Genomic DNA, 27,978 nt, shown 5'->3' on the forward strand with positions numbered 1-27,978 from the left:
GAAAAAACAAACATTCATTCGCCGTGTGCAGAAGATCACGTGATGGCGCCTGGAGACAGCACTCACCAGAGGGAAGAGGCCGGCAGTCTGTCGCCGTAGCACTTCACAGCCGGACGACGTCCTGACAAGCGAGGTAAGTTGGTCCCATCGCAACTCCGCCTCGCGACGTCTGCGCACGCCGGCAGTGCATCCAAGCAGTAAGTTGTTCCGCCCTGTCTTGCGCCTGCATGAGCTAACTGGGCAAGTCAATTATAAGGCGCACTGCCGGATTATGGCCTTAGCGCAGCGAGGTACAGGGTTAGCTAAACACCCCGCTCATTTTAAACAGTTAACTTTCGCTGACTTCACTGCTGCTACTCCTAAAGCACTGCATTTTTTACAGATTTGCTGAGTTTGGAAGTTGTGATTCCGATTGTTGTGCGCGGGTTTTATTTTGGGAAAACGCTGGCTTTATGATATTGTAAGTTCTGGATGCGCCTGTTATTCCCCACTGCGTTTCTTCGCAATATTACTTTCATCTTCATCCTTGGTGCCATCGATAGGCTATGGATGTTTTTCTACGCAGGAGCAGGCATAGTAACTAGTCGCAGTCGCAATAAGCAAGTAGGCACAAAATAGCGCCTGCCGTTAAGAGAGCTTCTAATTTCGTTGCATAGCGGCGTTTATTTGGGAGATATTAAGGTTCGTTCCGGGGTAATATCGTATGGTATTGTGTGACATGGTGTGGCATGCATGACGGAAGCCAAAAGTCATCGAAAGGAAGGAGCATAGGGGATGTTTTTTTATTTTTCAATGTGTGCTGTTGATTATTTAGAAACTAAGTGTTGCTATTTTATGGCTTAAAGATAATTGTTAAGAAAGTGGAAGAAAACCACATGCCACCGGTGCTATCCGCACCCACGACCTCCGAGCTTTGCGTCCGGTGCTCTATCGACTGAGCTATGGCGACGGCTGTCAAATCTGTTTTCGAGGATATTTCTGTTAGTCTTCGCTCCCTGGAATTGCCTTGCCGCTCGCTTTTTGAGAGTCGTGTTTAGTGCGCTCCCGCTCCCATGGCCGAGCACCACGATTCCACCGAGGAAGGATGTCAGACTCCAGCCTGGACCCAGAGGTGATTCAGCGTGCTGGCCGCGTCGAGCAGCACAGGCAACCACAACGCGGCTAGAGAACGAAGGAGCAGCACCAGATGCGGCAGCAAAGCGAGCTAGGCTTGCGCAACAACAACGTGTTCCTCAGCCAACGAGAAGCATCATATCGAAAAGTTTTCAGGGACAATCATCCCTGCTTGCGCGCGTTACGATGCTCGCATCACATTGTCTGATCGTCCTTCCACTTGCTTTGTAGTGTTTTGTACGCGCGCGGGGGGGAGGGGGAATGTCTTCTGACTTCTATACTTTTAACTCTAGAAGTCACATTGCCGTGACATAGCACCGCCGCTTACGCTTAGCGGTTTACTAGATTATTCGTTTTGTATTAATATTCCCACAAATGGGAAAATGCATCAATCGTCGCCGAATCGTTAAAATAAAAAGACGTTTCGGCCCCGCTTTGGGAGCCTTGGTCACAAGGGTGTTGTGAGGAGAGGGGGGATCAGGATGTCTGGAGAAACTCTGCGGCAGCCTGAGCTTACCACAACGAACGACAGTGGCCCTGTCGTGTCAACGGCACCGCATAATCCACAGCTATACAGTGTCAACCCGGCTCCACGCATTCCCTCGATGTGGGCGAGAATAGGTACTGCTGCAAAACTTATTCAGATACATGACGCCATGTCAGTTCTAAACAATCCCAGTCTTCAAGGATGTTGTATGCTATAACCGAAAGTTCTCTCGCTTAAACAAAACATCAATAATTTGCGAAATATTTCCTGCAGCAATTCGTAGAGCCCCTGAATTTTCCCCCGCATCATATTGTAGCACTTTTATTATTCCTTGCTGCTCGTCGGTATTGATGGGTCAAACGTGTAAGAATTCGCTAAGTACCACTCTCTGCGCCTGTTTTTGTTTTCTTTACCGTGTTCCATCGCATATTTCATGCTGTGGTCACCACCTATGACTACGCGTTAACAACGAAAGGTGATAAGAATCCAGTTTCAAGCTTATTCCACCAGAATCTGCTGCATGGAAAGAAACTAAACACGAAAATGAGCGGAATTAACCCATTAAGTCGCTTTGAATGCAAGTTTCTGCATTACGACCTCACTGGGTTTTCTCACAGTGCGCTCTAGCCAGCAATATTTTTCGTTAAGGGCGAGTTCAGTATCGTTCACCTTGCAAATAGTGCGGTTGTTGAAGCCAGTCAGCGAACTTAGTAAGAAATATTTCACCAAACAGCAAGCTTTGTGGCACATCTTCCGTCATTATCTTGCTGATAGATTCTGCCACCAGTGATGTCTATTCTTTGTGATGTCTATCCTCGAAACACAAGATGATTCCATGATCCCCACCAAGTTGATTTCATAAATCCAGTTGTTTTTATGTCACTTGTTCAACTGATCACTTGTGAGAAAAGTTTGCATGCGTGTAAAAATTAACCATTGGTGTTTTTATGGTTTCCCTAATCCTCTAATTAGAATGCCGCACACGACGCCCAACCTAAGGCCTGAGCCGCCAAAGTGCGATCAAGGTGACCGGCAGTGCGTATTGCCTATCGCTGCTGCGACGACGCCATGCCCAAACGCGCCACTGGAGGCAGCGCTGTAGTTCGGCCATCGCAATGACCAGCTTGAAGACGCGATATACGATGATAGGCCCCCGACAGAACAGCCTTCATTTCGTTCTAGGACGTCCCGCAGACAACGTACGTGTGAATGCCCGCAGCGGCACTGGTGTGGTAGGCATTACCGGCGGTAATTATTGAATGACAAAGCGACGGTAGCACAAACGCACGATAGGCGAGGTGATGGCACGGCTAGGCTTAGTGCTGAACGCCGCATGGGCCTCAGGTCGGAATGTTTTTGATGGCTCTCTTTAATAGAGGGGACGCGCGAAGTTTTGTAAACAGTGGTGGAAACTGTCGTACTATGCGAGGGCTTGAGCTCAGCCACAAGGGAAGGCTTTCCGCAATGGAATCTACTGCGCCGTTCTGCCGCTTTCTCTCCTGCGTTTTCGCCGGGCACGTGCCATCCTCAGCCATGAGCGTTTTCTTTACCCGGAAAAAAAACTTTGTTTTTGCGGATTGGCGAAATAATTTATATTTGAAGAACTAATACGGGGCCGGAATAAGGCAAGCTGAAAGCTTCAGCAAGACGTAAAAAAAATTAAATATGACATCATTCTTCCTAGCTGCCCCATGAATCAATGAGGCAGCACGAATAGAATAGGTGAATAGTGCCGGAGTAATACAATACGCGCCACTGCAGACAGAGAAAAAAAGTATAACAAAAATATCAAATAGTATAATATAAAATATGAGGGTTGATAACATGTTTAGAAGGATACCCAAAGAGAGAGATTTCTAATAAAAAAGTAATTGATGACTGGCATCCGCCCAAGCGCAGGCATATGGCTACAGAAGGAAGCCACACATCTTCCACAGGAACTTCGCAGTTAACGAAAAATTCTTTCTGGTCCGTGGTTCGAACCCGGGTCCACCGATTCTCCGGAGAAGTTGGTGTACCGACTGCGCTAACGGGATGGCGAGAGTATGGTAGGGCCTGAGCGAAATGATCAATAACTCGAAGCTTCTGTGGAAACTGTACAGTCTTCCTTTGTAGCCGTATGGCTGAGCTTGGGCCGATACCAATGATTAATTGCTCTACTGTTACGAATGTACTCCATCTTGGGGTGATTCCTGTAAAACATTTCAACCGCACTGTTCACACTTCGAGTTATTGAGCAGTTCGCTCTCGCCCTGGGCTAGCCGTTCCTGTTAGCTGAGCTGGTAGATCGACTGCGCCGGTGAAGTGGTGGTGCCGGGCTCGAAGCCTGGACTAGGACGAATTTTTTTTAAAGTACGAACGAAGTTTCGGCGGAAGCTATCCTAGCCGTATGGCTGTGAATGGGTTATGCCAATCAATAATTACTCCGTTATTATAAAATATAAGGGTTTTATAAATAACAAAATGATAAATAAACATATAATTACAATGTTTTGTGGTAGCAGAGGTTCTCTTGCGAAAGCCTGCTTTAGATGAGGAAAATATGCTTTGGTTTCAAAAATCTGCCATGTAATTCCAAATCTTGCGCTCTAGCTGCATACACGTCCTGCACGCGAGAAGTGTCGGGCGGTATATGGGTGTATTAAGGCGGAAGCCTTTAATGCCTCATCTTTGTAAGCAGGAGTTGTCGACAGAAATGTCACGCTTTTCAAATGGTCGAAATGCTAGTGACGTCACAGTGGGAGAATTTCAAACGGGGCCAATTGTACATTGGCTAGTAACCATGCAACCAATTAAAGGGATGGTATAGTGATGCTCCAAGTAAGTGGGACTAAGTTTAGTTAATTAGGCAATCAGCCTAATTAATCTTTCCAGTCAGACCAGACAGATAAATAAAATCGAGTAGGAAATTGGTCGAGTTGGGGAATCGAACCAGGGTCTCCGGAGTGCGAGACCAGCACGCTAACCACTCCGCCATGCCAGCACGATGGTTTGGAATGAACAAAGCCGCGTCTAGTGAATACGGTGTCTTCGTTCACTCCCATCTTTCTCTCTTCCCGTTACAGCAAAATTCAGGCGTCCACCGAGATATGCGAGACAGATGCATTTCCTTTCCTCGAAAACCAATTTACCGACGAGCAAGGCGTAGAGCCGAACGGGCCATGGCGTTCTGTGGACACCCTGGCAGTGTTGCAATACGCTGTCGCGTTCCACCCTTAGAGGCGAAGCTTAACATCTTAACCACACATCAGTGACACAAGCAGCAACACCGCGCTTAGGGCTTTCACCTCACCGCATTTTAGGTCAACAAAGTGCCATTCACATAGGGACGGCAATCGAGGTGCAATGAGGGCTCTTTGTTTCCAATTAAATTTTCATATGTGATGGGGCAAATCAGTTGACAGAAGAGAATGGGTCTTTGATTTGTTTAGGGGGTTTAACGTTTCAAAGCGACTCAGGCTATGGGACGCCGCAGTGAAGGGATCCATAAATTTCGACCACCTGGGGGTCCAATAACGTGCACTGACATCGCACACTACACGAGCATCTAACATTTCACCTCCATCGGAATGTGACGGAAGCGGCCCGGATCGAACCTTCGTCTTTCGAGCTAGGAGCCGATAGCCATAACCACTCAGCCACCGCGGCGGCTTTGGACATGTGATTTTCAAGAAAGCCGGAAGTTTCCTTGAAGAAAAATAAATCACGCCATAACAGCTGGAAAACCAATAAGCTTTTCCGATTTCTTTAAAGTACAAGTTTGGGTCCCCGCAGAACAAAAAAGAAAATTTTGTTTTTTTTTGCATTACGTTGTTTAAGCTGCAAAATTAATTGCCTAAATGAGACGATAATTTGTTCATATAGAATTAGTGGAAATTGTCCTTTAAAGAGAGTAACTGTCGCGAAGTAGATTTTGAACCGACTGCATCTGGTTTAATTTCATGTAACCCACTGACAGAATTACATAAAAAAATTTGTGATCTTACTGGAGCCTATTAGCTCCGTTTTTGTTAGGTTCAAAAACCTCCTCGGTCAACTTCCAAGTCCTCGTATCGCCTCCTGCTTTCAAGCCTTTATATAGCGCGTTTGACTAGTGACGGCGTGGTCGAGGAAAAAGCGCGCGAAGCAAACTTCTTGGTGTCTTAGTTCTTAGTTCTGAGCCCTTTCTTCTTTAACGCATCGTTTCACAGACCCATTGTGTTGCGCTGTTTCTGGGGGCTTGGTGTGTTTCTACAATGCTTGATTCGTCAAAAACACTCCTCATTGCTACACATCTCAGAAGGAAACCAGCGTTGTTTTATTTTCAGCTGTTAAAGCTGTGCGCAGATGCGGCTCCATTATCAGCTGGCAGTGATTTTTTTTTTATTTCATCCAAGTCACAGTCTTTTGCTGGAGTACATGCATATCAAATGAATGTTTAAAACTGACCAAAGCAGCTGCAAATGACATAGTGCTTAATAAACCACAGTACCGTTGTCTCTGTCATCTCCTATCTGAATGGCTATTCATGTAGAGGCAGTGACAAAGTTAACGGGAACATACTCGATATCTGCATATAAAGTAGAGCATGACTATTCGCGAGCAATGGATCCGAACACCGGAACCGAAGTGAAAAATACACCCAATTCACATATGGCCTAACTGCGCAAATCGACTATCAGTTTTATGGCCACTATGGCAGCTCCGTTGATCATTTATTTGTTAGCCAGCAAATGCTGAGGAATCAACCTTGATTGAAGACCTATGTAAACCCGAGGATCAGGCACTCTGAAACGAATACTGTCGTAATTTATTTTCATTCAGCTAATGATGATTTCACATGTATGAGCTTTTTTTCTGGATGGTCCTCTTATGGCCGAATAATACCCATCGGACGTTTGCTTCTTCTCTGCAAAAATAACGACATGATTCGTTGCAGAGTGCCTGATCCTCGAGTTTACATAGGTCATCAATCCAGTTTCATTTCTCAGCCTTTGCTGTTTAAGAAATAAATGATCAACTGCACTGCCACAGTCGCAAAAAACTGATGACAGCCCATTTGCGTATTTAGGCCGCATTCGAATTAGGTGCGTTAGGACTATGATTTTCACTTCGGTTCCGGTGTTCGGACCCATTGTTCGCGAATGGTCATACTCGACGTTCATAGATCGCTGGGAGTCCTCATACGATACTGGCACAGTGGTGTAGCGGTGAAGCGATGCGCCACTGCACTGCAGTGGGGCTTGTGCGACCAAGGTTGCTCTTCCCGAGCAACCACTCGCGACCAATCATTAACTGAAGTGGCACCTGCCACGGTGGGAAGTGTTTATGTACTTATACGCACGCACGCACACCCGGCACGTTGCCTACAACCCGGTGGGAAGGTGGGCAGCCACTCGCAAAGCAGGCTTCATACATCTTCTTTTTGCAAGATTGCGGGTAGTACAGCTACGGCAGTAGAAAAGATCAAGAACTGTTTGCGTGCTACTGATTGGAGCGGCGCCGTTTCGGGGGAGCACACTGCCAGTAGGCGCACATATGGTGTACTGCATGTCTGGGTATGGCTGTATCGAAAAGATTGTAAGGACGCATAGGCCTGCATGACTACCTTTGGTGAGAGTGCCTTATTAATGCGAAAGCATTACTGTAGCCTAAGCCGGTGGCTTTCGTCATCAAAACGGTGTCTGTAGCGATTGTGGGAAACTACAAAGTGATATCTCGAAGGAGGATGATGTGAGGATGCGGATCAAAAATTTTGGTGCCGATCGGATCATTAGTTAATTAACTAGAGCCAGAAAAGTGACCAAAAGTGGGCGTGGTCAGGCCGGGAGTTTTGCTAAATTTGAATCACCGGAAGTGCGGTGCTACGTGACACGCCATGTCATGTACCACGTGAATGGCCCACGTGACCGTAATAGTGGGCAGAGCCAAAGCACGGCGCGAAATTTGAATGTCCGAAATGAATACCAAGGCGAAATGATAGGGGCTTTGGAGTTAATCGAAATCTAATCAATAATAACAAATTATAGAAACGCCAGTAGTAAACGAAGATGAATTAAGGTGCATTAGAGTGAATGAAAGTGAATAAATTATCAATTTAGTTGAAGTAATGTGGGTATAATGTGACTTAATGATACATTGGAATGAAGCAATTGGGAATTAATTGTGAATTAACTGTCAATTAAAATAATTTATTCCGAAATAAATGAGTTAAGTGTGAATTAAATTGATGAATTGTCGAAATTGTGAATTAAGTTAGTTATGTCAGCATTAAATGAGATACTTCTTTTAATTAGATGGAAATTAATTATAGAGTAAGGTGCATTAACACTGGTTAGAGGTGAATTATGTGACTCGATCATCAGACGCGACGTCACAAACGACATAGGGGCAAAGAGGAGCAGTTACAGGCGGGCGAGGAAGAGTGAATGCTTTCGCATTACCCCCAGTGCGGTTTCCGCAGTGCCCTCTAACGTTTAGTAAAGTGACAGCTGGCATGCAGTGCAACGAACCACAGATTCGGTTCAATACCACATGGCAGTAATATAGGTCGCTTAACAGTACATGGACTGGTTTCGAGAACAGAGGCGAATGAGAGTGGGGTGGTGTAGTGAATATCTTCTGACCTATCGCTGAAACTGGAACATCAGGAAGTATTTCTAATCGTCTTTTAATAAAATAAAAGCATCGCTCTTGTGGGCTTAAATTATTTCTTTGCGTGGAAGTGGGTTGTTTCTTTTTGTTTTCGCTGTTGTATCAGGTAGACTTCTCAGAGATGCATAGACAAAAAGCGCCTCTAAGGCAGTCTGTACCGGCGCAGCAAGTCAGCCCGCATTTCCGATATCAGATTCAGCCGCACCAGTAGAAAGGAAGATGCACGGGATGCTGTACCTGTGCACGCGGCGAAAGCGGACGCCAGGCGGCGCAGGTATATCCGTTCGCAGGGAGGCCGCTGCAGCCGCCACCCGAGCCTTCCTGTCATAGACAATACCAGGACGTCCTTCCTGCGTTACAGGCACTGCACGAAGGCATTCAGTATCCGGACGTTGAATCTGGAAATTCCCTCCGCAAGTGATCGTGGCGATATGCGCAAGACTTTGCTCACAGTCGGCTCTAGATGGGAGCAGTCTCCCCTAAGCTGAATTCTTGTGGCCAGAGTTTGTCATTTTGGCGGTAGCACAATACAACACTCTCGTTTCCTCTTTAACACCTCCAAGTGGACCCACCCGTGCTTCCGACCAACCAACCGCACACTTATCCCCCCCCCCCTCCAGTTTGCTCCGCGCTTACAAAGGAGGGAGTGTTCAAGGCAGGGCTGAGCGGGCCACATGCCAAGAACTGGCTGGGCTTAGGGTGAGATTACCCGGGCCTACTTCACCGGTACTCCACAGCAGCGACGATTTTTGCGCCCGGTCGTACTACAAAGCCTTCCTCGGCGTCCCGCAACGACCTCTGCGGCCCTGCAGTCGGTATATGACCGCTTCCCCGAGGCGTCGTTTTGGAGCCCGTCTAATACAAACCCCCGCGTGGAACTGGTTTCTTCGGAACCAGAAACCGATGTGTCGGCTGCCAGGCGTGCACTGCCCAGCGTGTGGAGGGAGGTGGCATGTATTTGAAAAAACTTTCATTCTTTGTACATGCCATCCATGCCGTAGATTCCGTGGGTGCATCCTGAGTATAAACCCAGCCCTGCCTCCGCTCAGGCATCGGACCTTACGGACGCAACTAGCCCTCACCGTCGCATGGGAGTCGCTGCCACTCCCATGGGGTTCGCATCCCCATAGGAAGGGACCCGGCTATACCCATCCCCACGGCTGGCGTTGCACCAGAACAAAGTCTGGTAGCCGAAACTACAACGACCCGAAACTGCTGGAGCGGGTTCACGCGAACGCCGCATAGTCGGATCGTCGGATCCCCCCTCCCCCACGTGGCAGTAAAATTCTTGACTTATCGCGAGAGGTTCCTCGTGACGAGCAACCAGCGTCTCAGAATCCCCACCGGTGCTCTGTTTGAAACAGCCATTGGCCGAGACTGTGGCGCACCGATTAACCGCTGCACCACTGCGTGAAGAGGAATGTCAACTCGTCTTTTTGCCGCGGGAACTCGATCTACACGTTCCGAGCATTGTTAGAAACCTCGACTTATTGCCCTGTGTGGCCGATTTCCCTAATTAAATCGAATAAACGTCCGGCTCCCGCCTTTATTTTTTTTACTTCTCCCCGTACGGTGGGCGGAGTCGACCAACGCGTGGAGTGCCTTTCAGCGAGCTCCGTGGAGGATTTAATTTAGCTTTTTGTTTTTTAGGTTTACGTGATTTAATAGTTTCATGCGGAGATAATGTAGCCGCAAAATAAGCCTGCAGAAATAAAAATACGCCCGGAGTATTTGCCACTACGGATTACTACGTATTACTCCGCCGATGGCAGAGCGGAAAGCCGCCACGGGACTGGGTGAAAGGCACAATTGAGACAATTGAGAGTTGTGGAATACTGACACCTCGGCGTTACACTCAGGCAGGATATTGCATTGTCTAAACTCATTCATCAGATTCATGAAGCGTTCCAAAGCCTCGGATGCTTGCGTGACACATTTCTGTGTTGCTCAGTAAGATGCAGTTGCTTACATACTGAACTCTCATTCGCCCAATGCTGGAATAAGGCTGCGTCTGTTTTGGATCCCAATATGCTTTTTTGATGTACAAAAAATTAGATTCGCTGCAGAAAAAATGTGTGTTTCATATATCACCGATACGACAGATACTTTTCGCCTTCTTGTCATCTGTCTTACCTTGGGCTCGATACACTTTTTTCACGTCGTCGCATTAAATGTTTGAAGTTCTCGCTAATGTTTTTTGACTATCCGTGACTTGTGTAGCTTGGTGACTATTTTAGAAAGCAGCTCTTAGGCGCCCGTTTCTGCGTTTCATGGCGTCGCCGTCGCCGTTGTCCATTGTAACCAGCAGTGGACACCCTTTAAGCTGCGAAAGCAATGGAGCGGGAGCTTGGAAAGGAGAAAGAAAAAGAGCAACCTCCTCCCCTCCTTAGCAACCGGCGCGCCACTCGGGGGCGCAGCTGTGCATGGCAACCATGACGTCACACAGTAGCGGTAGAACGAGCGCGCGCGCGTCGGTGGTGGCAGCTACACCGCCGCTCCTTCGCCAGACGTCTCGTTGCCGTCGAGTGAGTGAGACGCATGGCTCCGTAATCGCCCAGTGATTCCGTGCCAAGTGGTTCGGGGAAGCGGCAGTGGGTTGAACACAAGGCTTTCGTCATGCACAATGTAGAATTTCCGAAGTGTCCTCGGTATATTTTCTTTTTAGGAAAGGAAATGAGCAGTATCTGTCTCCCACAGCTCACAAATCAATAGAGTGGGGGCTTAGAAAGCAGAGGGTAAAATTTGTAAATTGGTATTTGAGGAAAGGAAATGCGCAGGATCTGTCTGACACATCTCGGTGGACACCTGAACCAGAGGGAAGGCGCATAACGAACCTCTTGGAACACTGGACACTTCAATCGTGCTTTAAGCTACATGGCGGTAGTGACAGATGTTCGCTGCATGCTTTGGCATTGACAACTTTGTGCCAGAAACGCTGCCACCTGCCAGGGTGGCAGGATGGATGTGGACTTTAATGTAGATATAAACACAAGCGGGAATTTCTTACCACTTATGCGGGAGAACATCCCGTTACTCTCGCTCGAAACGGCTCCCAGAGCTGTGACAACCTCGCGAAACACTTGGGCAGACCTCGTCTTTGAGAAACAGGCATTGGTGCAGCAAGTCGAGCATATATCTGCCTATTTCTCCGTCCACAAAGCTTCCGTCATGTCAATCAAGAACTGTTAGTGGAGTGCTTCTTTAAGAAGGAGTATGGGTGAAAAATAACAACTTGTCTGTAACTGTATTTTCATGCCTTGCTCGAATTGTTTGTTTAATCTATCGAAAAGCTGTAACAGCTGATGAGCTGCGCTCAAATTTCGCATTAGGATGTAGCGTAATCGTCGGCAATTTTTTAAATTCTGCTGTTGTCATCATCTAAAAATTTCACCTTTCATTCTTCGTACTGGCTTGTCCAATGCAGCTTTTTTCGCGCACTTTAGAAATTTCGAGCTGCCTTCCTGGCTGTACTCGGGCCCCGTCTATGAAATAATATTTAAATTCTACGATTTGTAGCTAACATATATTTAGTGCGCCGTTCCCTTGCGCTTTCACATTATCTCACATGCTCCTGACTGTTACGATTTGTTTTCTCGGCAATAGGCCAAATCGAAGCTGCATTATCTAAAAAAAAAATAAACATCCCGGCGGCATCCCTGCCGTAGGCCGTCAACATCCGGCCAAGTGGCAGTCACGTGTCACCACGCGACCAGCGTCGCCCGCATGGCGGCGAACCCGAGGCGATCATTGTGGTTGCCCAGGTAGCCGCAAAGTTTGTTTCTCTTGGAGGTTACTGTAGGTGTTAGGCATTAGCGCAAGACAGGCAGCTAGAAGTGAGAACTTTGAGTTTAGGGTGTTACGCAGACTGTAAACACGTGGCAATTTTCGCTGCACGCCCTCAAAGGTTGCTAAAAATCAATAATAAGCAAATGTCTACAGCCAGCCCACTCTTCATAAGCGATATAGTGAGCGGCAATGGAGCAGAAAAGCCCAGGAGCTGCATCTTTTGAGGATCCATTTGTCCATTTCCGATTTCGGCTCCATTTGATAATCTGAAATAGGTCGCTGTTGTTCGGTGATGTAGCGGTGGCTTTCGAACCTCCGTATACGCAGCGAGAAGCGACCGGACCAGGGGCTCATTGATGGGCGGACCTGACCAGGTTAACCACTGCGAGCAGAGAGAGGCGAAGGATATCGTCGACGTGGGGCCCCGCTACCTTGTGACTTGTGCGATTGGGCGCTTGCTGCTTTCCGCTGATGCTGCCGTCACGTTGATTTCAATTCAAATGGAATGAAAAATGTATATCATTTCAAATGGATAGTTATAAAATACGGCTCCAGGATTCGTTTCTTAAATCAAGGCTGACAGATGCTGAGTGCCTGGACACAACGTTTGCCGCGGCGTGAAAGCTTCCACTGTGCTGGAGAGGGTACGGTGCCAAGACTTAACATGCAGACCTCGCTGCACCTCCACTTTCGTTCGTCTATGTGTTGCACGTCGGTTTATAAAGAATAAATTGAACTTGCCTTCTTTTGCTGAAGCGTATGGAACAAACCCTGGTGGGCATTAACCGTGTAACCGAAATGACTGAACGCTCATGCGATGCATCACCCTGCGCAGTCCACGTCGATCATACAATTGAGTGAATACGAAACTTGGTTTCACGAGTGCAATGTGCTGGTTGGCTGCCTCTCGAACTAACAGCGTTGGCTGAGTGCATCAATCACAAAAAACAGGACACCAAAATGTGCGCGGCTTTAGCCACACGGCTTCGTAAAGAATGAATACGATGCTTGCAACGTAGAGAAGCAGAATGCAAATAGTACATCGCAAATTTTCTCACCTCTTGCACCGCCATCTGTGATGCGTCCCAGAATATGTCGCACTCTTAACGACGAGATGGTGCTATTTCTTTCTTTTTTTACATTAGTACTGCAGCGTCCCGCAATTGTTCTCTAAATGCTTTGATGCTGCAGTGATGTTAATTTTTGTGTAGAGATGAGATAGGCGATAACGTATCTTAGTTTCCAACCGCAGGTGTCTGCGTCGACCGATCTAAGAAGGGAACGGAGAAGATGAGCGAGCAACAGGGCGCACAGATGCCGGAACAGGTGGCGAGCAGCACAGGCAGCTCAGCGTCCCACGATGCTTCGAGGGAAGATCCTCCGTTGACTGCTTCAAATACTTTCCGGTGAGCAACGCATGAACAAATGACCAACTTGTAGCGATGACTGAGACAACATACCTAAGCTCACGTTCGAGCGTCATGTGCCGCATTCTGTGGTCTGAGAACATTGGGATTGGCACGGCTCAGCGTTTGAGAAGCTTGCATTCACGGGGATGCCTCATCTCGTTCACAAACGACCATGGGAGAATTAGATTAACTGAGGGTACAAAGTATCTTTGGTGAACGGATCTTTAGGTCCTATGGTGCGCCTTGAGAAGGCAACACAGCTCCGGCATAATTCGAACCATCTGACGTACTTAGCATCCACCGAATTCTGGTCGTCAGTATATAGCCGTGCTCCTATTTTTCCTCTGGTGTGTTTTCAGAGAAACTCTGCCAAAAATGATAATCACCCCGAAAAATTTCTCTGCGGCAGGGAAATAGTTTTTTGTTCAAGATTTTCATAACTCAACAGAAATATCATCAGATCAAATTATGATATCAAGAATTTCGATTCCTTTCGCTTGATTTATAGAGTCGGACATTCAAAAGCTGATTTCGTTGGTTCTATGACTGCGGGCCATCAGTTGTTGATGCCAGCTGCTGTTCTTTTAAGTTGTGTCCCACGATATAGATTTGCGGGCGTAAGAGCGAGGCAGCCCCCGCCTCGTGCTCATCAGCTTAACTCCTTAGCAATTCAACCCCGGATGCCGGTGAGCTCGAAGAAATGGATCTTACGTGAGGAACCCAACCCCACGCTTCGGCGAAACGTTTTGGAATTGAACTAGCAGTCTTTGTTTATTAAGGCCAAAGCCTTTAATGTCTCATTGTTGTAAGCAGCAGTTGTCGACAGAAATGTCACGCTTTTCAATTGGTCGAAACGGTCGTGACGTCACCATGCGCGAATTTCAAACGGGCCCAATTGTACTTTGGCTGTAACCATGCAACCAAATGAAGGGATCGTATAGTAATGCTTCAAGTGGGACTGACTTTAGTTAATGGCTTAATTACCCAATTAGCGTAATGAACTTTTCTAGTCTGGCCATATAAATAAATAAAACCGAGTAGGAAATCGGTCGAGCTCGGGAATCGAACCGCGGTCTTCGGCGTGCGAGACGAGCATGCTATCCACTCCGCCATGCCAGTGCGATGGTTTGGAATGAACAAAGGCCCGTCTAGTGAATACGGTGTCTTCGCTAACTCCCATCCTCCTCCCTTTCCTCCTGGCGAGGTTGAGGTGTCCACCGAGGTATGAGAGACAGATACATTTCCTTTCCTCAAAAACCAATTTACCGACGAGCGATGCGTAGAAACGAATGGGCGATGGCTTTCTATGCACTCCCTGGCAACGTTGCAAGACGCTGTCGCGTTCCACTCTTAGAGGCGAAGCTTAACATCCTAACCACACATTAGTGACCACACTTTAGGTCAAAAAAGTACCCCCCTGAATTTTGACGGCTGTCCATCGTGATATGCGAGACAGTTACTGCGTAATTTCCTTTCCTCAAATACAATTTTCATCAGCGCTACAACATGCTGTCGCGTTCCACTCGTAAATGCGAAACTTAGCGTCATTAATTAGCAGTGAATTAGTATTCAGGCATTAATCAGTAATTAAGCATTAATTAGTGATTTTTCATCACTTAGTAATTAGTACTCAATTATATGTGACGCCACCAGTGCCACAGAAGCAGCGAAAGTGGTGCGGAGAACGCTTTCGCCTCTACGCACTTTAGACGGTCAAAGTGCCCCCTGACTTTTTCTCCATGCGTTGCTTTCATTCAGTTCATTTGCAGAGCCTTTGGGCTACACGCAGCATTACGACCGAAAAGGTGGCTGGTATTGAGTAGAACGGATGACTAAAAGCGTAACAATTTTTATGTCTGTCAACAAATAAACAACACCCACTCCTTTGGACGGCAATTACGGCAATAGGTTTATCGTGATATGAACCAGCCTGTGTTTGAAGTAAAGCGAAAAATTCCTGAAATGTTAGTTATGGCGATTTTAGCATGCAGTATGTGTGCCTGTTAAATCTCCGAATAGTCAACTGCCAGACGTCGTTAATTACTAAACCACAAGGTAATGGCCCCATATGCCTAGGGACCTTTTGCAAGGCGCATCCCTCAAACGCCTCTTACTGCTACATCTGCAGCACCAGTCTAATGTCTCCCTACGGCAGGCTGAGAGTGGTGACCGTTGGGAGCAGCTCATCGCCTTCAAGAACAGGCAGGTGGCGGGCCCCTGGAAACAGGCTCTATATAATCGGCTGGAAACCCCAGCTGGGCCGCAGTTCCACTGGGCCGCCGCTGCGCGAACAGCCCAGAGGGAACGCTGATGCGCACAGGAGCGAGGTGCACGTGCGCCGGAGCGGCCTGCGCTCCCTCCACTCCCTCCACATCCCGCACCACCGCTCCGGCCGGCTCACGCATCAGTACAGCCACGCCGCCAGGCGCATCGCTGCCAGAAGCCAGCTGCTGCGCCGCTTCACGTATGCCATCGCCATCGTGCTCTCGCTGGTGCTTCCCCTGCCTGGAAAAGAAGAAAGGTTAGCGATATTCAAGCGCTAACTGCTGAGCTGCACTTTGTCGCGACCGGTTCACATAGTGGCGCTGAGCGTCAAGAGGCTATGAACACGCACCGCAAATTTTATGCACGGCGTGTCCACATTTCAAGATGTAAATGCATAAAAGATCAATGATACGGTTTCCGCTACTGTTGGTTGACAGTAACACAGTAAGATGCGACACCCAAAAAAAGAAAACTACGCGCTGAAGTTGGACATATGGTTATGTTTTACAGCTCGGTTGGGATGCGTACGCGCTAGCCAGTACGCTGCATTGTATAGCGCGCATAATGGACCACATAGGCCACCACATTAGTCGAATGACGTGCCACAGTTATCATCTTTGGGCTTTCCTTTGTAAGTGTAATGCTTCTAGTGCAGCGCATTATGTTGCGATTAGAGGTGCATTCATAGAGTGGCTGTCTCCGGGAAGCCCGCCACTAATTTTAAAAGTAATTTTTTTAGGTAAAGACACGTTTTTCGTGTCATAGTAGTACCAGCGTTGGCGGACACCAGAGAAGATGGTAATCATGTTCAGTAGAAAGTGATTAAATAAATTCTAATAGTCAACTTTCTAACTAATCCAGATAGGGTCTGTTTTCACTTAGAGCTTAGTATCTGGCCATTAATAATAGCCATAGTAGTTTTTTGGATTTAGAAGACGCAAGTACCCTCACCGCTGTGGCTGAAGAAAGTCTAGATATTTCTAGCATAATTCGAAAACTGTGCACCTGCGGTGCGCGCAGACCGGTGTGCACCAAATCATACCTCTCCGCGGCGTACTGCCACGTGACCTTTTATACCGTGCCCCGGCTGGAGCAGGCTGGACAGTGCCTGTGACCTGTCATGTTCACCAGAGAAGTTGCAGGAGTAGTATTTGTATTATAAAGGACAGAACAAACTCAATATTTTGTGTCTGAAATGCCTCAAACTGAATTTTGTGCCATTCACTATATGGGTGCTCCTGCACTTTGTTGCACAGGGCACCCGCACACTGGCTGGCACATAATTTTATGTACAACCCAGCAGCCGTGTATTGGAGTTGCCATTGCTGGACTTGGAACATCCCGCTCTTCCTTCATATTTTTCGCACGGCGAATACTTCAGATCTATCCACATACAAACCGAGTGAAACTGCGTTGGGAGCCGGATTAGTATTAGTTAGGTGGCTTAAAAGAACACTGGCTCTAACCATTTTGTTGCACAAGGCATCTGGCGCCGATGCCAGTGGTATGACACTTTTGTGTACTGTGCGAGAATTGCACCTTAATCCAATCAGGCGGGCTATAGGCGGCGCAGACTCGACCGACTGGCTTAGTTTTTCAAGAACAATTCATCACCATAAGCCAAACAACGTTCACTGCAAGGGAAATACCGCTTCCAAATGAGACCCAATCAACACTTTCCGACGCTTCTTATATTGCAAGCGTGTATTCATTGCAGGAACGAGTACTCAGGGCCTATGATAAGGCTTCGGTAGGCGGTTACATTCTGAAGCAGGCAGTTTGTCCCATCTTACCTCTGCTTGGTGAAGCTGGATTGACAAGTGGAAGCTATAACCTGTATCATCTCTCAATCTTTCAGGGAACTTAATTGAAACGAAAGAGGCCAGCTAATGTTCAAATCATTTGGAATGTACGGATGTGGTCTAAGGTTTTTCCCTCGTAATATGCACATAAGCTTCACTACCCGAAGTAGAAAAGCGTGAAAGCGTCTTGTGCTCGAAAGCTCCTCTTTCGAGACTCCAGAACAGAACAAAAGTTGTGGTTCAACAATTCCTTATTTGTCTTGCAATCACAAGGCTGGCATCATTAATGAGGCGACACGGCCTGGGTGCAGATAGAATAAGCGCAGAAACGCACTTTTTCGGAAATAACTATCTTGCCTCAAAATGCAAAGGTGGCATTAGGGTGTCATAATTCCAGGCGCCAAGAAAAAGCTCTGTATGAAACATAATTGCGGTCTGTCCCTGTGTCAGGTCGCGCGGTACGCATTTGCTAGGGACCTACGATAAGTGTGGTAGTACATCCGACCTCCGAGGTTCACCTGATATTCTCTCCACATTTATTCTCGAAACCTCTCCGTGCACTTTGTGCGATGTTTTCAGCTGTCATTCACTGCAAGCTAAAAATCAGAAAACGGCCCTCTTATTAGCAACATTTTTAAATTGGAGATGCCCTAAACATTCGGTTAATTTTCTCCATTCTACGCATCTGTATGAAACTGTACAATAAGTGGGTGTCGACCATCTCTGGGCTGTGCAAAGAGTATTCATAAAAGGGGCTTTGAAGTAACATCCTCTTTCCCATAAAATATAATTTGATGTGTGAGATCTTTTTTACATGCACAGCATCGGAGGTGTATCGTTAAGGCAGCTGAGACTAGACCAAGGAAGCGGCACTGAGTATACAGGGCGTTGGTACGCACAGTGCACACAAAATCAGAAAAAAAAATGCTTTCCCTGGCGATATCGGGTTTGTCCTGGTAAGTTTTTCTTTGCTGCGTTTGTCTTTTTCTTCAGTTTGATTGGTTTTCTTTTTACCGCTTTGTGCTTCACTGACTTTCAAAGACGTTCAAAGTTTTGTTAACTTCGGAGGTCATTATTACGTATGAAGTTGTGTCAAAAATATTTTTTACGACAAGCTATTTTAGAATTTGCGTTATTTAGCTAACTGCCGTTTAGTGCGTAGCGAAATTCAAACATCTTCGGAGCAGACATGTGAGAGATATTCCTGTGTCATGCTTCAACTGGCAAAGTAGTTATGTATGAGAAGGCAGCGGAACCATTTTTGCACTTCCCCTGCGTATCTGACTGCCGTTTCCAGCTATCTTGAGGATTTGCTCACTAGTTTCGTTTCACTGTGAAGCTACCACTACTTGGAGCGGAATAATCAATACTCAGCTTTTCACTTTTTCAGCAAGACCTCGTGGATCTGGGCTTTCGGCACTCATAGCATTCATTGAGATTCGTAACACAATATCCACAAAACGAAAAACAAGTTCTCCTAGCACCTTTATGCGCTTTTGTAACGAGCAACATCTAAGAAGATGACCGCGTAAAGTATATTAGCCCTGGTTCTTTGCAAACTTTGTTTCGACCAACTGGTGCGCGATCTAATCCATCAGCAAATGTCATGTTCTGGATGTCAATTCGCCCAGATTAAACGCATTTTTCCGCATTTTTCATGCCCTCATTTTACATACCCTCCTGTTTCCACGCAGCGCTGGTAATTGGATGAAAGCCGGAAGCAGGACATGGGGCATGCGTCATCCCCTTCTCCACCGCAATGGGTTGAACCTCCCAGTGGCGCCGTTCAACGAGTTCCCACTGGGCGCCGCTCGTGCCACTGCAGAAAGCCGTCATATGGCAGAACTTCAGACCAACCCGACCCTCAGCAGAACCATCTGGTGCGTACATTTGGCGAGAGCCCACAGCTTGAGAGGCCGAACATTTTCGATCAGGCTGCTTTAGAAAAGTGAGAGCCTTTCTAAAGCGTTAGAGCTCCAAGATCTGCGATGGTTTAGGATGGCCCGGCTGAAAAAGTGGTGAATAGGGATGGGCTGTGCGGAAGAAAATCGATGATGTAAAATAAAAGATAATCGTATGCTTCTTTTTTGGGCTTGGATGGTAAGTAACCCAGGAACCCATGCCGATTGCCCCTTCTACTCGCTTTATGCCGCCATAAGAAAAAGCGCCACAAAGCTTTTTCATCTGCTCAATGACCGATGGCACTTGAATCCTTGGTGCGTCGCTGTAGTGTCGGAATAGTGCAAGTGCTTGAACTGCCCTCAGGAATAAACGTCGTTAACGTGTACCTTGGTATTGAGATTGGAAAGTTTCCATGGGTAAGCTGAGAGCATGACTATTTTTGGTCGATTAATTATCTAAGGTCGGATAAAGCACGTTTTGCTCCGTTACCCTTAAAGACCAGCCGTTGTCTTGGTTTCTCATTACATGCCTTTCCAAAGCTCAGTTCTTCCTCTTGGTTTCGACCAGGATGTCAGCAACCCGCATTTCTATCCTCATCCACTCGGTCCACTTCCTGTCTTTTAACATTAAAACTATCATTTTCTTTTCTATAGCTCTCTGCATTGCCATAAATTTAAGTTGCTCTTTTTGTTATTCTCCATGTATAATGCCCCATAGGTGAGTACCGGTAAGATACAGCTGTTGTATACTTTTCTCTTGCGGGATATTGATAAACTGCCATTCACGATCTCAGAAAGCCTGCCATATGTGCTCCACCCCATTCTTGTTCGTCTAGTTATTTCCCTCTCTTGATCGGGAACTGCGGTCACCACCTGCCCTAAGCGGGCATGTTCCCTTACCACTTGGGGCACCTCGCTACCAATCATAAACTACTGTTCCCTTCCCAGCTGTTGAACATTACTCTGCATATTAATTTTGAGACCCACCGTTCTGGTTTGGTTGTTTACGTCACTGATCATTTTTTGTAGCTCATCTCCTGAGTGACTTAGAAAGGCGATGTCATCGGAGGGTGTGTATTTTTCAACAATACCCGGACAGGCAAGGTGCGACCACATGACATGATTTTGACTGAATAGCGTATAGCTACGCGGGCTAGGCTTGGCAGACCTTGCCGAAGCCACCGACGCCGCGTAGCAGTGATAGAGCTGCTAGCTAAAGCCGCTGCTTTCACTTGTTACTTTCCTCCGATGAGTATTTTTATCTTTTTTAATCGCATTTTTATTTTGTTAATTGCGGGAGAAGATTTCTAGCCACAAACTCCTTAACGGGCATCGCAGAGCGTTTGTTGGGCCAGCTTCAGTATGCACGCTTGAAGGCATAGCAAGCCATATATATGGTATATCGGCCAGGATTTATAAATTCGGCGTCGCAGTGATCGTCGACCGGCACTGATTGCTTGGTTGAAAATGCAGGAATGCGAATTTCATGCCTCCCTCTAAGAGGCGCTAGATGGCATATATAGGTGGTGCATCTATATGCCCTCACCAGGTAGTACAGTCTTTGTCAAAAGTAACCAGGCGCCATGGTTTGTTTCTCATTCGTATAACAGAGCCCTCACGGCTTCCCTAAAAATCGAAAATTTCTTTGAAAGTGAGAACAGGGGTTATTTTTACCATACAGAGATTTAGAGATTGAGGGCTGGCATAATAGCTTTAATATACGACTGAGAAGAAAAACGTGCAGCCTGGTTACTTTTGACAAAAACTGTACATCGAGCTGGACGGACGTTCCTCCACGGACACGCAATACCGCACTTTGAGTCAGGTGTTTCAACCCGGTTCATGGACTACAAAGAGTAAAAGGCAGTGTGCTTTTGTGGACACCGAAGTAAAAGGGGCAAAACGGAGACCAAATACACTACTCTACGCCGGACGAGTACGACGCAGTTGCAGACCACGTTGAGGCATGAGTGATAGTGACCTTACAATGGCAGCTGCACCGCTAAGTCTTCTTTTACGCCATTTCTCTTCCCGACTCATAATATGATGAGTGCTGAAATATAAACTCCATCTTGTATCCATACTAGGATGGCATCATCAGCTTGTGAACAAAAAGAAAAGTGTGCCGTCGTTTTCAGATGCCGGCATCTCCGAACGCCAACCACGATCGCGCGGCCATACACGTTTGAGGCCTGGAGCACTGATAATGTTTGCATGAAAGTTAAAACGGCAAATTGTCCTAGCGTTTCATCCTATACAAAAAAATGGCAGTGGCTTAGCTCTGCTATGCCTGGATATACGTAGCATAAAGCGACGGTTGGGCTTGGAAAACCTCGGAATCGGAAGAATTTAAATTTTGCTGTCTTCTGCGCCGTTTGGCAGCGGCTCGAATCTCCTTAGCTTCCATGTCGAGCGCTACCGTCTTTTCTCCGCCGAGCGCATTATACAGGGTGTCCACGCTAACTTTAGCCAAGGGTTAAAAAATAAAATATTTGAGGTAGGGCAGGGAAACCACTTACATACATCTACCAACCGGCTTGCGCATCATAGGCAATTTTTGTTTTGCAATTAATTAATTAGCAATTAAGATAATTTTTCTAAATTCGTAAATATTGACTTTAGGCAGAAAATGTGGATAGCAAAGTTGGAGAGCACCTTGAGAAACCCCCATTCCAATTGTTTGCGGTAAAGAAAACCTCACGTGTATATTTTTTCCGAGCTCTAAAGAAAGCCCGCGAAATACAAAAAAAAATTACGTGACTAGCGCATTCGCGCGCCACGATTGTGCTGCTGTCAACCGTGGCTTGAGTGAACGAAATCAGCTGCTGGCAAGGCGCGACGACCTGAATGCTCCGGCGGGCCGATATGTCAACGGTGGTTGCGGCGCCCACGCGAGCCAGTCTGCAAGCGTGACGGTGCAAGTTGTGAGATACGGAATGGCCAAAGGTGACAAACACAAATGCGACCAGTTTTATTCGCCACTGAGGGGGCAAAAGAAGATAGGCAAGTATTTTATATATCTTCTTTTGCCTCTCAGTGGCGAATAAAACTGGTCGAACTTGTGTTTGTCACCTTTGGCCATCCATGTCACAGCTCACAATGCCCGGTGCGTTCGCTGCAACTTGCACCGTCACGCTTGCAGACTGGCTCGCGTGGGCGCCGCAACCACCGTTGACATATCGGCCCGCCGGAGCATTGAGGTCGTCGCGCCTTGCCAGCAGCTGATTTCGTTCACTCAAGCCACGGTTGAGAGCAACACAATCGTGGCGCGCGAATGCGCTAGTCACGTGATTTTTTTTTTGTATTTCGCAGGCTTTCTTTAGAGCTCGGAAAAAAGATACACGTGAGGTTTTCTTTACCGCAAACAAATGGAATGGGGGTTTCTCAAGGTGCCCTCCAACTTTGCTATTCACATTTTCTGCCTAAAGTCAATATTTACAAATTTAGAAAATTATCTTAATTGCTAATTAATTAATTGAAAAACAAAAATTGCCTAAGATGCGCAAGCCGGTTGGTATATGTATGTAAGTTGTTTCACTGGCCTACCTCAAATATTTTAGTTTTTAAACCTTGGCTAAAGTTAGCGTGGACACCCTGTATACACGTGGCGCACCCTCCTCGCGCATGCGCAGTAGCGCGCGGTGCAACTGTGGTAAGCGCACGCCGGCGGGGGCGGCGAGAACCGCTCCGGCTGTGGCGAGGAGGCGACGCAACTGCACCTCTCGTGACGTCACGCGGCTCTCGCGCATACGCATAACGGGCGGCACACACTCACGCGAAACTCGGCTCTGACCCGCGTAGTGTAGCTTTGCGCGACAAAAAGCACTGATAGCATCAGGAATTTAGGATACGAACTCAGCAGCACGGCCAGCAGTCTCCTTTCTTCACGCCGATGTTAAGACCTAACGTCGACGTTTTTCGCCCAACGAAAAGTTCACAGGGAATGTTAATTCTGCCGGCGTACTTTTCCGGTTGCCAATATCTTCGATTCAAAGGTATGCCATAAGCAAATAAAGTGCCCGATAAGTACTAACGGTTTAGCAAGCAAATTATTTAAAGCTTGGAGTAGCACCCGCCTTGGAATTGCATTTATACCTGAAACCACCTGGGTATTTTAGATTCTGTCCTTCACTATGTCAACTGCGTGGGCGTGTGGACGCCGGGAATGTCGGGAGGAACGAAATGCACCTGAGCGCTTGCCATTTTAATTACCTGTACTTTTCCTCAAAACCGGCAATACATTGATATCACACTTGCAACATGAAATTTGTGTCCTAATTCACGCTTTAACGACTTTTACTTTTCATTAAAAAGAAAGAAAAACACAAAAAGTGCACAAAAGTGAGTGTGCCAGCTTTTCTTCACACAGACACATGCGCGCACGCACGCACGCACACGCACACGCACGCACACACACACACACGCACACGCACACACGCACACGCACACACACACACACACACACACACACACACACTGAAAAGTAAACATTTGGACAGATTTGCCGGTCTTGTAGGATTTGATACCTTAGAGGCAACTTCGACACATTTTCAACCAAAACTTTTTTAAGATTTGAAACCCAACACACACACAGAGCGAGAGGCAGGAGCGGGCGGAGCATGTTACAGTGTGTTTGATTCTACTCCACATCTTTTTTTCTATGCAGGGCATTAATTTATGATCAGTTTTCTTATACGTGAATCCGAGCCTATTTTAGTTTGTTTAAATCATAAAAAAGAAAGGATCATTCATGTTTTGAGAAGCGCACTGTACCTTCAAGGTACTTGAAACATATAATTTCATATTCGAAGTGCTCGAACCTCCGCAAAACCATGCAAATTCCAGTTGACACAGTGCAACAGAAAATAAATAAAGAATGGTCTATTCGTCGTCGACAGCAAGTGTAAGTGAAATATTGCAGAAAAGACGCAGCACGTTCTAATATGGTTTATAGGTTGTGGCAGCCACACAACAGTATTGTCCGTGAGCTTAGGCGACTGGACGTCCTCCTTCCTTTCTTCGCCTGCTTCCGTTCTTCCGCACAAGCAGTGCGCGCGGTCTCCCCGGTTGCTACGGCTGCTTGAGCAGCCTCCGCCACCAGGCGCTGTCATCAGCTGGACACCGCGCTTCCTTTGGCACTTTTGGGGTTTTGGTGTTTAACGCGCCAGCAGACTGGTGATCCTCATTTGCAGATGCTAGCAGTAGAGTGCGCAACGCTTCCATTTTTTAGCGTTGATGGGCATAAGACGCAAGGCAAGGCTCCCGCTCGCTCAGTCATCACGGAGCCCCCAGTCGCAGTACCAGGGCGCCACCTGTGATACGAGCTTGTATTGAATTCCGTTAAACGTCGGTGCGCCTCTTGTCAGTGTACTTGTATCAACGTGTTGAATTGTCCTAATGGTTGCCCGTGTTTTAAAAAGACGTGAATAAAAAGATCGATGAGGTAACGTCAGTACGCAAAGCTGCGTCCAAGCCGCGACTTGAAGGGTTCAGTCTGTGTGATAAAGCAAGAAGTAATGAAGGAGAATATGCCAAAGTAAATTGTTGATATTAGATTGGCTGCCATCATCTTTAATTTCATTTCTTGGCCTTCAGGGACCATTGCACGCGCACTGCGAAAGGGATTGACCTTCAGCAGTGCAAAGTCTTGAGCAATATGAAAGGAAACAAGCTTTATCTGCACAAATGTGCGTATTTTGTAGTTATTTCTCCGGTAAATTTTAAAATCACTTGGCGATATTATGCGCCAAGAAGAAGGGAAGAACTGTACTTGTCTCACTTATTATGGAGTAATGAATAAATTAATTCTCTAAATTTGTCCCACCTCATGCTGCTCACGACTGCACATCGTTCATATATACTTTCTCATAATTCATTGAAAATGATTTGGAGGGAACAGTTAAGATGGGCTATTCACGGGCCGAGCTATCACAGGGCGCGAAACAGATTTTGACTGAGTAATGCCCGTTTCTTCAGCTTTCCCGACAGCCCACCTTATGACAGTAAATGTCCTCGTCATTCACGCACTCTTCTGCCGCGACAATGCTTTCAGATTTTGATTCTAAGTAGCACTTATATTAACTTCAAATGACTTGTGGGAGCGCAGTGGCGAGGCAAAGCGGGAATCTTCGAGTAAAGTAGTAGAGGCAATTGCGCAGAACCGCGAAGACATGTAATACTTGTTTGTCATGGTTCTTGTCACGTGAGAGGCGACCAGATTTATGATTTTGCTTGCGTTCACTTGCTTCTGTGTCGTTCGAGATTGTCGTAAGTTGTCGTAGGAGGTTGCCCGCAAATAGGAGCAACCGCCTAGAAGATTGGCATTGTTTTCGCTTTGCGGGCACAATTATTCGGTCGCCATCAATTTATTACCCATGTCGAGGTGGGGAAGGGCTCATTTAGATCCACGCGAATCTGCTAAAAAAGTATTTTTGGTGGTTAATTAGCTGTAGAAATCCTACCGGTCTTGATGGTAGCGTTTTACAGGGGCGTTATACGGTGTGCCCTACTGTGAACGGGTTGAGAAAAAGGCCGTCGCTGTCTGCAGTGTTGAGTTTAGAGGTGGCGAAGACTTTCGAAATAAAGTGCATGTATCACTTACAAGTCTCCACCACAGCAGAAACAGCTGAGAGCGACTTTAATCGTTCCACATAAATATATGTTTCGTGCATGACAAGAAATGTGAAAAGGCCGCGTACCGGCCTCTTTAAACAAACTACATGAAAAACGAGCACACAACAGAACTTCGAGGCAATCGTTCAGGAAACGGTTATATTTACGTTCGCTGCTATGGCGATGCGCTATCATTACCTTCGTGACCTGTTGCTTCTTTATTCTCGCTACAAATACAACAGCGTCGTTTTGCAACAGTAGTGATACCTTCTTATCGTTTGAAGCTCTCGTGCTCCAGTCTTTTTGTTAGTTGATCGTGGCTAGCGTGGCGTTCCCTCCTCTGTGTTCTCATCGGACATGCACAGGGGCTTTATGAAAGCAGCGCATAGGCCGTGAGTGGCTGCTGGCGTGGAAGTGCATCTTTGGTGATTTGTTGTGGTACCCGGGCTTGGATCCGCTTTTTTCTGACTGCAACTGCCCAGCCCGAAACTCAAGTGCTGTAGGAGGCGAAGTTAACGGCGTATGCTTCCCATATTGTAAATTTCGCTTCAGGAGTACAGTATACCCGTAAGGGAAGCGAATTTTGGAAGTAATTTACGGGACATGATCTCCTACGCCTTCATGCTCCTCTATAATACCAGGGGGCGTGATCTATGTCTCGATGTCGAGTTTTTGGCAAAAAGCCGACTCTGAGGGTGATCGAGCAATGAATGCACTTCACGGACATAAAAATGAACACTCAAGGCGTGTTCACTCGTGAAATTATACTTTTATGCTGTGTTCAGATGTACCGGACACCTAAAGCTGCAGGTGCACTTCCAAAGTTGTTAACGACAGATACGTGTATCATAAGTTGAAATTTTCTTTTAACTGGAATATGTGACATTTGTTAACGAGCAGAAAAGAAGCGGTCTTTTGGGGAACACACGTGAAACAAGCCAAGTGTTTCCGAGACCAATAAAAGCATAAGCACAAATCACTGTTTTTCCGTCGTGTTCATTTGAGAGAAAATAGAATTAATATTTTGAAAATTTCGTCGCTTCCATTAACTGAGCAGACGGCACTGCGCAGGTCTGCCACGAGGACTGCAGACGGCTTCACGGTGGCGGCGATCCGTACTAAAGAGCCCGCCCGTCGCCACTCGAGGATGGCATCCGACACTGCGGCTACTCGCAACAGGTTTTCGTGATGCCACGTGCGACCCGCATTGGCTGCACGTGCCCAGGAGGCGCTGCCGTGTCTCCTGCAAGGGCACCACTTGTGGCAGTTTTGTAGTCTGCTTTCTTCATTTTGTACGGCGTTTTTGAAGGTTGTGTCCAGATGGGATTTTCATACCTTAAGGAAAGAATTCTGCAAGGCACAGCCTGATCATTTACTGTTGCTTTTGGGGCAATTCCCAAGCAGCCATTTTTTGTGGGAATTTGCGGGACACTAGTAACTAAGCAAAATCTAATGTTGTCATTACATGTTAATATTTCTTCCCAGGCTTGAAGTTTATAGACAAGCTTTGCTACACTTCATACAGTCTACAAAAGCATGCAGTGAATTGCTTCACTGATGCTGCATAGAACGCTGTGCAGGGTAGTTCTAAACTATGTCTGGCAACCTCTTCATGCCTACGGTCACTGTACCATGGTTTGCATACACTGCAAATCGTATGATGCCCAATATTTTATTTTCTTCACTCCACTGAAAAATTCGGCAATAAAAAGGACTTACACTGGCCAGTCTGAGATCGGCACACGAAATTAGCAGCGCACTAGACGGCCGAATAAACAATATTTTTCAGTCCATAATGAAAGATAAATATAGTGTCAGAAATAAACTGTTTTTATTTGCAACTGAACGGTGTAGAGTGTTTCCCGAAAAGTTCATCTTTGTTCTTCTTCACCTCGCGTTCTGAAGGCACCAATAAACAATAGAGAAGCCTTATAGGCCCCCTATGTTTTCTTGCGAACTGGCTGAACTGA

At 46.7% G+C, this 27,978-nt stretch overlaps 1 protein-coding gene across 5 annotated transcripts; it reads left to right on the forward strand.

Annotated features, from left to right (window-relative positions):
- The first annotated feature begins 86 nt into the window (after window positions 1–86).
- LOC149355449 (uncharacterized) lies at window positions 87–27,940 on the forward strand. Of its 5 annotated transcripts, none has more exons than XM_089583796.1 (5): window positions 87–197; window positions 13,259–13,425; window positions 15,557–15,949; window positions 19,190–19,375; window positions 27,080–27,940. In XM_089583796.1, exons 2-5 carry the CDS (start codon window positions 13,310–13,312, stop codon window positions 27,195–27,197), a joined length of 813 nt encoding a protein of 270 aa, XP_089439922.1. In that variant the 5' UTR covers window positions 87–197; window positions 13,259–13,309; the 3' UTR covers window positions 27,198–27,940. The 5 variants fall into 5 exon arrangements, with proteins under 5 accessions (XP_089439922.1, XP_089439927.1, XP_089439923.1 ...); XM_089583801.1 differs by having other exon boundaries at window positions 15,584–15,949; XM_089583797.1 differs by having other exon boundaries at window positions 101–197; window positions 13,272–13,425.
- The last annotated feature ends 38 nt before the right edge of the window (window positions 27,941–27,978 follow it).

Source organism: Amblyomma mixtum, chromosome 3 (assembly GCF_055824585.1).
Source record: "Amblyomma mixtum isolate Tamu chromosome 3, ASM5582458v1, whole genome shotgun sequence".
Classification (NCBI taxonomy): domain Eukaryota; kingdom Metazoa; phylum Arthropoda; class Arachnida; order Ixodida; family Ixodidae; genus Amblyomma; species Amblyomma mixtum.

Bases quoted from the DNA above. Each gene is read 5' to 3' on its own strand.
- LOC149355449 (XM_089583796.1), top strand. From the start codon at position 13,310: ATGAGCGAGCAACAGGGCGCACAGATGCCGGAACAGGTGGCGAGCAGC. The intron at 13,426-15,556 runs GTGAGCAACGCA...CTACATCTGCAG, and splicing joins ACTGCTTCAAATACTTTCCG to CACCAGTCTAATGTCTCCCT. The intron at 19,376-27,079 runs GTGCGTACATTT...GGCACTGCGCAG, and splicing joins ACCCTCAGCAGAACCATCTG to GTCTGCCACGAGGACTGCAG.